This window comes from Haliotis rubra, unplaced genomic scaffold (assembly GCF_003918875.1).
Source record: "Haliotis rubra isolate DU_JTF1 unplaced genomic scaffold, ASM391887v1 Scf540, whole genome shotgun sequence".
Classification (NCBI taxonomy): Eukaryota; Metazoa; Mollusca; class Gastropoda; order Lepetellida; family Haliotidae; genus Haliotis; species Haliotis rubra.
Window position 1 is genome coordinate 514,023 of NW_025767236.1, and position 15,215 is coordinate 529,237.

A 15,215-nucleotide genomic window follows, 5' to 3' on the forward strand; every position below is an offset into this window, starting at 1 on the left:
GGTCATACTATATGTTATGACATGTCATAAATATTTCATGTTTTTTAAGTAATATTCTCAATGTTTAATATCTGATTCGCTAGAACTCCTCACCGCAATCACATTAATCTGGAACCAAAAAAGTCAAAACACATATCATCGTTCATTCTGCAAAGGTAATATTAAAATCTGTCAGTTTAGATGTCAAAGCTTTAATTAAATCTGAACAATTTATTCTCTCATTTACTTTATGAGCCAGTGCCATCAGTCAGCTTGTAAGCATGCGCCCCTTTCTAATGGAAGCCTGACGGTATTTGTATTGTCCTTCAGATCTGGGCGGTGGGGTAGCCTAGCGGTTAAAGCACTCGCTCGTCACGCCAAAGACCCGGGTTTTATTCCCCACATGGGTATAAAGTGAAAAGCAGATTGATGGTGTCCCCCGCGGTGATATTGCTGGAATATTGCTAAAAGGGGCATAAAACCGTATTCACTCAACTAACGCAGATCTGACGTAGAAGCAAGTATTTTCCCTTAACCATGCCAGGATCCGATGTACGTGGGTTCCAATCTCACATTAGAAATCTCACAACAGAATTGTTTTACAAATATGGAAATACATTAGGCTTTTCCTACCGAATAAAATGACTGGTTAAAGAAAAACAAAATTTGCTGACTCGCCATTCACACCTGCACAGGCTTACTTCATTCTTATAATTAATTCTTTATCGAAACACAAATTTCCTTCAGCAAGCCAGACCATCCCAAATCCACATTTATTGCCTGGCATAATCAAAACAAAATTTGATACGAAGGAAATACGAAGATATTCACAGAATCGATACGACTGGAATTGTCTAGCTACGGCGAAAGGCGGCCGCATTGCTTTACCATAACATAGTTTGTAGCAGATGAAATACAACATCCGCTGTACGATCGATAACGCGGTCACTGTCATGACATGGAATATGAAACGCGTTAAATGGTTATTGGTGTTTTATTATCTCGACGAGGGCCCGCCTCACTCGCATATCGGCCCTAACTGTGTATTTTTGTGCTTATGTGCGACAGTTACTTTCGATTAGAGAATCTCCTTTAAACTATTTCTTAGCGGTGTTGGTCGGATCACTGGTTAATGTTGGTGATGACGGATACGGGGGCGGTGGTGTGTTGGTTACCACGGCATCTTCCAGATATAGGAACCCATCCAATCTGCGCAAACGTACGCGAGCACACTCTAGTTTGCATGCATGCACGCACGCAAGAGACATCTGCAAGATATATCACAGAAGACAGGACTCATGTACAAGATACGTCCACAGGAGACATCCACAGGAGACGTCTACAGGAGACATCCACAGGAGGCATCTACAGGACACATCCACAGGACTCATGTACCAGATACGTCCACAGGAGACATCCACAGGAGACATCTATAGGAGACACCTACAGGACTCATGTACAGGAGACATCCACAGGAGACATCCACAGGACGCATGTACAAGATACATCCACAGGAGACATCTATAGGAGACACCCACAGGAGACATCCACAGGAGACATCCACAGGAGACACCCACAGAAGACATCTACAGGAGACATCTACAGTAGAGTTGAGTTGAGTTGAGTTGAGTTGGGCTTTACGTCACATCGGCATTATTCCAGCCATATAGTGACAAGAACAAGTTTGCAATAATAAACATTGTAAGTACACATTACACAGTTACAATTTATGATACAGATCAACTTCCCTCAGGTAGTTTACTCAGATGAGCGCTCACGCGGGAGGACAGCACATCCACAGTAGACATCCACAGTAGACATCCACAGGAGACATCTACAGGACTAGTGGAAACAGGAGACATCCACAGTAGACATCCACAGGAGACATGTACAGGAGCCATCCACAGGAGACATGTACATGAGACATCCACAGGAGACACGTACAGGAGACATCCACGGGAGACATGTACAGGAGACATCCACAGGAGACATCTACAGAAGACATGTACAGGAGACATCTACAGGAGACATCCACAGGAGGCATCCACTTGAGGCATCAACAGGAGACATCCACAGGAGACATCCACAGGAGACATGTACAGGAGACATCCACAGGAGGCATCCACTGGAGGCATCAACAGGAGACATCCACAGGAGGCATCTAACAGGAGACATCCACAGGAGGCATCTACATGACTCATGTACATGTACATGATACGCCCACGGGAGACATCCACAGGAGACATCCACAGGAGACATCCACAGGAGACACCCACAGAAGACATCTACAGGAGACATCTACAGTAGAGTTGAGTTGAGTTGAGTTGAGTTGGGCTTTACGTCACATCGGCATTATTCCAGCCATATAGTGACAAGAACAAGTTTGCAATAATAAACATTGTAAGTACACATTACACAGTTACAATTTATGATACAGATCAACTTCCCTCAGGTAGTTTACTCAGATGAGCGCTCACGCGGGAGGACAGCACATCCACAGTAGACATCCACAGTAGACATCCACAGGAGACATCTACAGGACTAGTGGAAACAGGAGACATCCACAGTAGACATCCACAGGAGACATGTACAGGAGCCATCCACAGGAGACATGTACAGGGGACATGTACAGGAGACATCCACAGGAGACACGTACAGGAGACATCCACGGGAGACATGTACAGGAGACATCCACAGGAGACATCTACAGAAGACATGTACAGGAGACATCTACAGGAGACATCCACAGGAGGCATCCACTTGAGGCATCAACAGGAGACATCCACAGGAGACATCCACAGGAGACATCCACAGGAGACATGTACAGGAGACATCCACAGGAGGCATCCACTGGAGGCATCAACAGGAGACATCCACAGGAGGCATCTACAGGAGGCATCTAACAGGAGACATCCACAGGAGGCATCTACATGACTCATGTACATGTACATGATACGCCCACGGGAGACATCCACAGGAGACATCTACAGGATACGTCAACAGGAAACATCCACAGGACTTATGTACCAGATAGGTCCACAGGAGACGTCTACAGGACTCATGTACAGGATACGTCCACAGGAGACGTCTACAGGAGATGTCCACAGGAGACATGTACAAGATAAGTCCACAGAAGACATCCACAGGAGACATCCACAGGAGACATGTACAAGATACGTCCACAGAAGACATCCACAGGAGACGTCTACAGGAGACATCTACAGGAGACGTCCACAGGAGACATCTACAGGAGACGTCTACAGGAGACGTCCACAGGAGACATCCACAGGAGACATGTACAAGATACATCCACAGGAGACATCTACAGGACTCATGTACAAGATATGTCCACAGAAGACATCAACAGGAGACATCTACAGGAGACATCCACAGAAGACATCCACAGGAGACATCCACAGGACTCCTGTACAAGATACGTCCACAGAAGACATCCACAGAAGACGTCCACAGGAGACGTCTACAGGACTCATGTACAAGATACGTCCACAGAAGACATCCACAGGAGACATCTACAGGAGACATCTACAGGAGACGTCTACAGGACTCATGTACAAGATACGTCCACAGGAGACATCTACAGGAGACGTCCACAGAAGACATCCGCAGAAGACGTCCACAGGAGACGTCTACAGGACTCATGTACAAGATACGTCCACAGAAGACATCCACAGGAGACATCTACAGGAGACATCTACAGGAGACGTCCACAGGAGACATCTACAGGAGACGTCCACAGGAGACATCTACAGGACTCATGTACAAGATACGTCCACAGAAGACATCCACAGGAGACATCTACAGGAGACGTCCACAGAAGACATCCACAGAAGACATCCACAGGAGACATCCACAGAAGACATCTACATGAGCAGATGTTAATGCTACTTCTAAATATACCCATCTTTGATTACTTGGCAGGTATATATTTATAACATTTTAAAACATATAACACAATCTCTATTCGTGCACCGCGCTGGGTGATTTAAGACCGCAATTTTCGGGTGTAGCATGCCAAGAGATCATGTTTAAACAGTGAACTTGACTTCTTGGGAAATATGTATAAATATCATTTGATACTGCAAAACCAAGACTCCATCTCCGCGCGTGTGGTCGTATAAAACAGGAAAGATCATATTTCATCCGGTGGTGTAAGCAAGTAGGTCTTGTTTCACGAGCTGGTATGGAAGAGTGAGTGAGGTTACACACCCGTTTAACGACCCATCCAGCTATACCGACCTAAGGGCCTTGTCATACTTCTGCGTATCCTAATTCATTAAGAGAGTTGCGCATTGACATTTCTTTCATACGCAGTCGTACGCACAATACGCACGTGATATGCATGTCAATCGTTTTGTGTAAGTTTTATGTACGCCGCCATTACGGGCCAATACGCGTGATAGTTTTGGGCATGCACAAACCTACGCTGCGTACGCTGTTACGCAGGTCATACGTTATAAATACGCATTGCATCGGTCCCGCATTGGTCGAGCGCAGTACGAGTCTGCTATGTGTTCTTGTGGGATAAGCGGTTCATACGCGGCAATACGCTGATCTCCCGGAACGAGCTATGAGCCGCGTATATTGGACGTATACCTAGCGTACTTGCAGCACAGACACAACGCACGCTGAACGAACTCATAGCGAATGCCAACGTATTGCACGAATCAGTACCATTTGTCCTGCGATCGGACAGCGCATTGTACTTATTTGTTACTTATGACAAATGCACCTTATGACAAATAGCGTACTTGCCGAACATCCAGGGTAACTCGAGATTTGGTATAAATACGATGGCTCGATGGCAAAGGTTGATGTTCACGCTATGGAATCTGCACTGGTAACGACAACAGTGGGAAACAGCCGCCTTATTAATAAATCGGGACTACGCTCGGAATACGCCTGGCATTCGTCGGAAGTGCGTCAGGCATGCGGCCGGCATAAAATGTGTGCGTCCGAAATACCCTCGGCAGGTGCTCTTCATATGCAGCTATTTGTGGACAGAAAAATAGTGTTACGCAAATCATACGTACCTCATACGCAATGGATACGCTGAATTATTTATATATTTATACGCTAGATGTGCGTCATAGATAAGTCAAAGTAATCGAAAAATCGTGACTGACATCCTCTGCACGTGTGTGGTACGTGCAAATAATCAGATGTGTGTTGATGAAAGGTCCTATATACAAATACGTTCTTGAGTAGGATATTTGCCGTCATCACTTGCATCTGTTTAAATACATGGTGTCAACACACCTATGTCATGATCCCCAACATATTTAGATGAGGATATATAGCTTACAAACCATTGTATTTGGGTCGACATTAAACAGCCGCCCTTTTCCCGGACATACTTGAGGTTCATCTAGATCCGGAAGTGCGCCCAGTTTCAGTTGTCGCACCGGAAGTGAGACGTCAGCCATCAAAGTTAATGTTCCCTTGTAATGGGCAGTTTGTGTGGATACCTATAAATATTTAACAGTCAACGACGTGTGGCTTACAAGTCGATATCATTACTAACGATAAAACCTTCTCTGTATTCATTAGAAATATCTCCTAAACCAGAGTCCATTGTACGAATCCGACTAGATCATTTGTTAAGGAATCACTGTCAAAAAGCAAGTGTTCGTGAAAAGGTAGGCGTATTCCGCCCGATAGATGATATATACCTAAAGACAAAATGAAACTTTCACAGCTTACTTGTATTCGGCCAGAAGGTGGGGAAGGTTCTTAAAGGGGAAGGGGATTGACTGGTTGTGGTTGTTTGCTGTTTAACGACGCACCCACCAATGTTCCAGCTACGTGACAACGGTTTGTAAATAAATAATTCAGCGAGCCACAAGACGGAGCCTGGTCATTGCCTCTTACAATAAGCATGGCTTTGCGAATACCAATTCTAATCTGGACTTTTACGGGTCATTACGTCAATGTCAGCAATGGCGGTATGTCCATTTAATTATCGGAGCCTTGATGGCCATGGTTGGTACCATCTGCAGCGATAACTCCTTACAATAAAGAATACAGTCCGTCAACTACATAGTGTGTTCGAATCCCGGGTGGGAATTCACCAAAAACAGAGTTAGAGAGTTTAGTTTACTAGGAAACGTAAACATACATCCTAAACATACATTACATCGAACCACCTTCTGAAGAACGTCTGCATTGTCTGGTCCAGATTCGATTATTTACAGACCGCCGCCATATAGCTGGGATATTGCTGAGTGCGGCGTAAAACTAAACGCACTCACTCTAAAGTACGTTTATGTATTCACAGTCCTCCAGACTACACCCAGTGCCTGCTAAAGAAACAATAATAGAAAAACACGTAAAACCCATGACATAATACCTATTTTGCAAAACTTAAATCAGTTTCGTCACCACGCCCATTTCATTACCTGAAAACTCCATTCTACTAGAACGGGATTGACTCGAGTGGTTGGGAGTGCTTCCAACCACGAGTGCTTCCTACCAGCTGTTACCTGGCTTTCACGTTAAATGTATATATGATGTGAAGAGACGGAGCCCAGCTCAGAATAATTGTAACCTTTACTGAGTGTTATTATTACGCGAAGGCGTTTCCCATGCCGTGACCCCATCACGACACTTAACATTTATAGTCATCCGAGCAGAGGAGTCATCTGTTGGTGACATTTACAACAATATGGTGGCATGCTGAAGGTACCGATGGGTATTGATTGGTTGTCCGTGTGCCTCCACACTGCAGTTCATTAAGGGTTTAATGAAACACGAACAATATACCTTCTTCAAGTGTATCTTCCCATCATCTCAGATCCATCAAGGTTTGGTAGTTGTATATGGAGAATAGCACCTTCGTGTCGGTCAAAGTCAAACGTTGTCTACAGTTGCTAGAAATTTAAATGTACCCGATCAGAAGACATTGCATTACCATTTCATGTTGGTTTAATCTTTAGCCCAGTGGTTGAAGCGTTCGCTTGTCACGTCGAAGGTCTGGGTTCGATTACCCATATGGGTACACTGTGTGAAGCCCATTTCTGGTATCCCTCGTCGTGATATTGCTGGATTATTGCCAAAAGCGGCGTAAAACCCAACTCATTTACTTTAGCCACTATCGAACATAGATGTATAGTTTCTTTTCTTGTCGCCTGTTTATGTCAATGGAAGGTGACAAGAGGAGTAGGGGCGGTGGGGTAGCCTAGTGGTTAAAGCGTTGGCTCGTCACGCCGATGACCCGGGTTCGAATCCCCACATGGGCACAATGTGTGAAGCCGATTTCTGATGTCCCCCACCGTGATGTTGCTGGAATATTGCTAAAAGCGGCGTAAAAACCAAACTCAGTCAGTCAGTCAGACAAGAGGAGTAACAACCAGCAATGACCAGCTTCAGTGGCAGAGGAATAAGTGATGTCATTTCATGGTGGCATGTACTCATGCTCAAGTTACAGAGACGTATATTGTCATGGTATGAGGTTAAACAGGACAGATTCAAAGATGATCAGCGTCATTTATTCTAATTAGGGATATTGATAAACTATCACTTGCAATCAACGAAGAGATTGTTTGAGTAAAGTATACAAAGTTATTTCTACTGTAGCAAGACGTCGAAACGTGTCGGCCTTGATAGAGAAAGTACGAGAATACAGACACTTGTGGGTGCAAGTCTCCAATATTAAGAATAGGAGAAAAACACAGGAATGTAACATTGGTATGGGTACCATGAACTACATCAAAGTGTTTTGGCTGCGCCACCACGCGGGTCGACAAGGGAGATAATTCGTCTAGTGATACTGTCAGTTAAGCAATTCGCGTCCATCTGGTCCCATGCTTCGTACCCGTGAAGGTCCGGGTTAGAATGAACCTTCAGTAACCCATGCTTGTCGTAAGAGGCGACTAACGGGAGGCTCGCTGACTTGGTTGACACATGTCATCGGTTCCCAATTGCGCAGATCTATGCTCATGCTGTTGATCACTGGATTGTCTGGTCCAGACTCGATTATTTACAGACCGCCGCCATATAGCTGGAATATTGCTGAGTGCGGCGTAAAACTCAACTCACTCACTCACTCACCCATGCTCCGACCAGAGCATCGCCTAAAGCTGCCTGACAGTTTAGTGGTACTGGTCACTGACAGGGCGCGCTATACAGTCCCAGGCTTCACATGAGGTCTTTCCGATGACCGTGCCAATCTGTCAACATCCTTTGCTTGCCACAAATCATCAAATGGCTTTGCGGGGTCGAACACTGTGGTCTTGCAGAAGGAGGTTGTTACAATACACCCTGTGAGCTTGTGGACGACTGGTGAGCTACAAAACCTGCCTCTTGTCCGCTGACTGAATTCTTGTGTAGCAACAATTCCGTTTATCCGTTATGATGGATCCGTCACAGACAAACACAGATCCACCACCGTCGCGTACATTACCTACGACACAACCTCACTGAACCTTTCTCCAGACAATCTGTGTCCTCGTCCTCATCCATCTTCTCTGATGAGAAGAAACCTAATCTCATCTGTAAAGATGACATGACGTCAATGTTGTAAGTGCACATTCGGGTGATGTACGGCCCACAAAAAACACAAACGCCCGTCTGTCAAATATGTTCGAAAGAGAGGTCGTCTTGCCCTATATCTTGCAATCAAGTCTGGCGTTAACTAAAAGGTCCCAACTGTCTGTCGGTGTTGTTGCTGACAACGTCGATTACGTCTTGTTAGCTACATGGTCAATACACGGTCATCACGTACTCCAAGGCACAGCCGGGATGCTGAATCGGGTCACCGACGTTTTCCTCTTTAAATACTTTTGATTCTCTGAACCGTTATGAGGCTAACGTTGAGCTGAGGCTGAACAAGTGATTTGTTGCAACCATTCCAAGTCGCCTTAAAGGTCACATGCAACCAAGAAATCAAACATATATAAAACACAATTATCACTTATTCATGACATATAATATACATTGCTGGTTATGAAAAAACATATAAACAAAAATTATAAGCGTACAATCGCAAATCATAAGTGCAATATTGTGTACTTCGGTTTACTTCCCAAGAAACGAAGCAGCCGGGATACTGAACCCAGTCTGAGCAGGTGGGTGTGCACTCAAGTGTAACGGCTGGTTCATTTGCAGATGCTCTCACGGCTCATTGTGTGGGTATATAGAGAGATGTTGGGTTTTGTAAATACATGCTCATTTTTTGTGTATAACATTTTGCAATCAACAGACATCATAACATGTCATGTGTTCAAGTATCACACCTGCCTGTCTGTGTAATTACATAATGTGTCAGAGACCGAACTCAGGCCATAAATCAATGCGTTTTGTTTATGGTGTATAGCCTGATTGGTGTTAAGTTCAAATTGCATGTGGTCAGTGATTGAAATTGTGTATTGAATATTGTCATTAGCAGACAGGCAGGCAGACACACAGGTGTCAATAAAACAAGACATTGAGTTTTGTCTGTGACAACGACATATCTATATCACAGTTAGAAATTCTGTCAACGCTAAATAATGACATTGCTTTTAAGTATCGAACTGAGAAAGTGACTCGGTAAGAAGAACGTGTGGTGAAATAGACAAATGAAATTATATAAACAGTTTATTTACTGTCATAATATAAAAAAAGCTCGCGCCTGTGAGATATCAACAAAACATTAGGAAAAAAGCTCACACCAAAGCCATCACCGAGTATTCACCGGACAGCCCGCTTCCAAGTTGCGCGAACCTATTTCACTGCGCACGTGCTATGAGCGCAGCCCAGCTGTTGAAACCAGTTTTCCCCCGAAAAGTCGGGGGAAAATTAGTGAATCGTTTGAACTCCGATTTCGCGCGGTTTTTTTCATCGCGTTATTTTTCAACTTTATAAGTTGAATTTGCATTTTTGATGATTTGTTTCGGTAAGTCCATACCGAAAGGTATCAGAATCTGCAAAGTTGTGTTTTACGTTGCATGTGACCTTTAACCATTATGTTTGGTATGTGAAATCGACGAGTTGACAATGTATGAGACGGGTTGTCAATGTATGAGGCGGGTTGTCAGTGTATGAGACGGGTTGTCAGTGTATGAGACGAGTTGTCAATGTATGAGACGAGTTGTCAATGTATGAGACGGGTTGTCAGTGTATGAGACGGGTTGTCAATGTATGAGACGAGTTGTCAATGTATGAGACGGGTTGTCAATGTATGAGACGGGTTGTCAATGTATGAGACGGGTTGTCAATGCATGAGACGGGTTGTAACTGTATGAGACGGGTTGTCAATGCATGAGACGGGTTGTAACTGTATGAGACGGGTTGTCAATGTATAAGACGAGTTGTCAATGTATCAGACGGGTTGTCAATGTATCAGACGGGTTGTGAATGTATGAGACGAGTTGTGAATGTATGAGACGGGTTGTCAATGTATGAGACGGGTTGTCAATGTATGAGACGGGTTGTCAATGTATCAGACGGGTTGTCAATGTATGAGACGAGTTGTCAGTGTATGAGACGAGTTGTCAATGTATGAGACGGGTTGTGAATGTATAAGACGAGTTGTCAATGTATGAGACGGGTTGTCAATGTATGAGACGAGTTGTCAATGTATGAGACGAGTTGTCAGTGTATGAGACGGGTTGTCAGTGTATGAGACGGGTTGTCAATGTATGAGACGGGTTGTAACTGTATGAGACGGGTTGTCATTGTATTAGACGGGTTGTCAATGTATGAGACGGGTTGTCAATGTATGAGACGGGTTGTCAATGTATGAGACGGGTTGTCATTGTTTGAAACATGTTGTCAATGCATGAGACGAGTTGTCAATGTATGAGACGAGTTTTCAGTGTATGAGACGGGTTGTCATTGTATGAGACGAGTTGTAACTGTATGAGACGGGTTGTCAGTGTATGAGACGGGTTGTCAATGTATGAGACGGGTTGTCAATGTATGAGACGAGTTGTCAATGTATGAGACGAGTTGTCAGTGTATGAGACGAGTTGTCAGTGTATGAGACGGGTTGTCAATGTATGAGACGGGTTGTAACTGTATGAGACGGGTTGTCAATGTATGAGACGGGTTGTCAATGTATGAGACGGGTTGTCAGTGTATGAGACGGGTTGTCAATGTATGAGACGGGTTGTGAATGTATAAGACGGGTTGTCAATGTATGAGACGGGTTGTCAATGTATGAGACGAGTTGTCAATGTATGAGACGGGTTGTCATTGTATGAGACGAGTTGTCATTGTATGAGACGGGTTGTCAATGTATGAGACGGGTTGTCAATGTATGAGACGGGTTGTCAATGTATGAGACGGGTTGTCAATGTATGAGACGTATTTGTGATGACTGTATCACAGACCAAGTATACGAGCACCGTGTGCCACTTTCCACGTGTTTGAACCAATGAAGTCATCTGTTGACGTAATCGCTATGTTGTTCTTAGCGTACAACTTCTCTTCGCGACATATCAAATATAGAAGGTGACAATAATTGTGAGCATGAATGTATGTAACTGGGCAAGACGGCTAATATGAAGAGTGTGACAGCGGATATTACACTCTTGAAACAATGGCATTGGATATTTTTCAGAAATAAAGAAAGTCCACATTCTCATTTTCTCCTATGCGTGTCCGTTTTTGGTGAGTGCTTCTAGAACCAGGGGTCTAATTATTTGCACATTGGCACTGAGTAATGTAAAATAAACCCAAATATTAACTTCGTGCATGTAAGTGTCATTGTGATATGTCAAAAGAACTTCAAGTTTTCCAGGTACTGTCAAGGGCCCCCGTTCCAAAAAGCAATCGTGGTGCTAAGGTCAGTCTAAGTAAACTTAGGCTCAGTATTATTCGTCACACTGCTATTATGTGTATGTGTATAGCAGCCTAAGGAATAATACTGAGCCTAAGTGGGTGCTAAGGTGATCGTAACTCCCATACTTTAACATAGACTAACGACAGTCGTAGTGCTATGTGGAACAAGACCTAGAGTTTCACAATCAGACAGGCGGTCATACGGAAGGTAAATGCCCATATAAATGTGTTCTGCACACCGTAACCTGTCTTGTCGGCATCCAAGAAGAGTCCATTCAGGCACATCCTCGTCGCCATCTGTTGGCTACGTGTACCAACACACACTTGTAGGACTCAGCAAATCTTCACCTAGCTTCTTGAAGGAAAATATGTTTTGCATACGAATCTTTTACGATTGACCTAATTTTGCGGTGTGAGGTATTACGAAGTGTATTCAAAGCATCACACCACCCAGATTTACATGGAATCACATAGACGAATATGCACATTTCTGGACAGGGTTTCACCGGATCATACCGAATTTTAAACCAGCTGGCACAGGAACATTTAAGCTGTTGTAGCTGTGAAGTCTTACATTGTGCATTGTACTGACAGCGCAGTAGGTTGTTAAGTCGTGTATTGTCCTAGGTAGTTCATATCACCATATTTCACGTATTGGCTGTTAAGCTGTATATAGGGGTCAGATGGACAGTTGGTGTATTGTTCAGTAGATATTACACACCACATCTAGGTAATGCTTAAAGTCCGTGTTGAAGTAGGTTAGACTATCAGGTAACGCATTGTCTTGTCACTCTGAGATTATGTTTGGTGTCGAATATAGTGTATTGCTGTTATCTGGTGAATGTGCACCTACCACGTCCATATATTGCTGGATTGTTCCCAACACGTCCTATATCCATACCTACTTGCTGAATAAACACGATGTGTGACAAACAGTTTTAACGTAGGAGTATAATGTTGAGAATGTTCAGTTCAGTCTGGCAAAGCAGATCCAAGTCGGCAGGGAGATGTATGCATGGTTTCTGTTTTAACATGTATACACGGCTAGACACCCTGCAAAATATCCATCATCATCAGCAGCAGCGTCCCCTTCTTCTTCTTCTTCTGTCCATTGTATAGATGTGGGATTCGAACACGGTCCTTCAGCGTGGAGAACAAACGCTCTAGCCACTAGGTAACTCCACCTTTCCTACACGATGTCACCTTGACCCTTGAATTTCAGAACAAAGCAATGTAGCGGTGGGCGTTCTGCTTCTCTGCACTTGATGGATGTTACTATTTCATGTTTATCGATTAGTAATCAATATGTGTATGTGATCTCAATACATGGCTGTAAAAATTGTGTGTGGCAGGAATTGACTATATTAATTGTCAAGGAGTAAACATTGTAGAATCCGTAGGTGGTAATAGCGCCGGACTCAACAGACGTGGCAGAATGATTGGATTTTGATGATAAATATCGAGATGCACATGTGATTTCATATACACTTGGATTAATGTATCTGGTGGAATATATTAAATTATCAGTGTGCTGCACTCGTGTGAAGTCTGACACATACACACACACAGACACTCTCTCTCCAGAGTTTAGTGGATCAGACAATGGCAGGGGTGATCCAGTGTTAGTGGATCAGACAATGGTAGGGGTGATCCAGTGATTGATTGGTCAGACAATGGCAGGGGTGACCCAGTGATTGGTGGATCAGACAGTGGTAGGGGTGATCCAGTGTTTAGTCGATCAGACAATGGTAGGGGTGATCCAGTGTTTAGTGGATCAGACAATGGTAGGGGTGATCCAGTGATGGGTCGATCAGACAATGGCAGGGGTGACCCAGTGATTGGTGAAACAGACAATGGTAGGGGTGACCCAGTGATTGGTGGATCAGACAATGGCAGGGGTGATCCAGTGTCTAGTGGATCAGACAATGGTAGGGGTGATCCAGTGATTGGTGGGTCAGACAATGGCAGGGGTGACCCAGTGATTGGTGGAACAGACAATGGTAGGGGTGATCCAGTGTTTAGTCGATCAGACAATGGTAGGGGTGATCCAGTGATTGGTGGGTCACACAATGGCAGGGGTGATCCAGTGTTTAGTGGATCAGACAGTGGCACGGATGATCCAGTGATTGGTGGATGAGACAATGGCATGGATGATCCAGTGATTGGTGGATCAGACAGTGGCACGGATGATCCAACGATTGGTGGATCAGACAGTGGCACGGATGATCCAATGATTGGTGGATCAGACAATGGTAGGGGTGATCCAGTGTTTAGTGGATCAGACAGTGGCATGGATGATCCAATGATTGGTGGATGAGACAATGGTAGGGGTGATCCAGTGTTTAGTGGATCAGACAGTGGCACGGATGATCCAACGATTGGTGGATCAGACAGTGGCACGGATGATCCAATGATTGGTGGATCAGACAATGGTAGGGGTGATCCAGTGTTTAGTGGATCAGACAGTGGCATGGATGATCCAATGATTGGTGGATCAGACAATGGTAGGGGTGATCAAGTTTTTAGTGGATCAGACAGTGGCACGGATGATCCAACGATTGGTGGATCAGACAGTGGCACGGATGATCCAATGATTGGTGGATCAGACAATGGTAGGGGTGATCCAGTGTTTAGTGGATCAGACAGTGGCATGGATGATCCAATGATTGGTGGATCAGACAATGGTAGGGGTGATCCAGTGTTTAGTGGATCAGACAGTGGCACGGATGATCCAATGATTGGTGGATCAGACAATGGCACGGATGATCCAATGATTGGTGGATCAGACAATTGTTTGGGGGTGATCCAGTGATTGGTGGATCAGACATTGGTAGGGGTGATCCAATGATTGGTGGATCAGACAATGGTAGGGGTGATCAAGTTTTTAGTGGATCAGACAGTGGCATGGATGATCCAACGATTGGTGGATCAGACAGTGGCACGGATGATCCAATGATTGGTGGATCAGACAATGGTAGGGGTGATCCAGTGTTTAGTGGATCAGACAGTGGCATGGATGATCCAATGATTGGTGGATCAGACAATGGTAGGGGTGATCCAGTGTTTAGTGGATCAGACAGTGGCACATGATCCAATGAATCAGATCAACAGATGATCCAATCATTGATGGGTGAATGGATGGGTCAGACAATGATCCAATGATTGGTGGATCAGACAATGGCACGGATGATCCAATGATTGGTGGGTCAGACAATTGTTTGGGGGTGATCCAGTGATTGGTGGATCAGACATTGGTAGGGGTGATCCAATGATTGGTATGCCAGTCAGACCCTGAAAGAACTAGTTGAGTCACCGGACACAATCTCATGGAATCAATACTACAGGAATGTCACATCACCAGATACAATCCCATGGAATCAATACTACAGGAATGTCACATCTCCGGATACAATCCCATGGAATCAATACTACAGGAATGTCACATCACCAGATAC

At 44.4% G+C, this 15,215-nt stretch overlaps 1 protein-coding gene across 1 annotated transcript; it reads left to right on the forward strand.

Annotated features, from left to right (window-relative positions):
* The first annotated feature begins 1,891 nt into the window (after positions 1-1,891).
* Positions 1,892-2,913, forward strand: LOC124253463. The gene is made up of 2 exons (XM_046687244.1): positions 1,892-2,180; positions 2,450-2,913. Exons 1-2 carry the CDS (start codon positions 1,892-1,894, stop codon positions 2,911-2,913), a joined length of 753 nt encoding a protein of 250 aa, XP_046543200.1.
* The last annotated feature ends 12,302 nt before the right edge of the window (positions 2,914-15,215 follow it).

Coding starts and splice junctions, on each gene's coding strand:
- LOC124253463 (XM_046687244.1), top strand. CDS start 1,892: ATGTACATGAGACATCCACAGGAGACACGTACAGGAGACATCCACGGG. Junction 2,181..2,449: donor GAGGCATCTACATGACTCAT/GTACATGTACAT, acceptor TACTCAGATGAG/CGCTCACGCGGGAGGACAGC.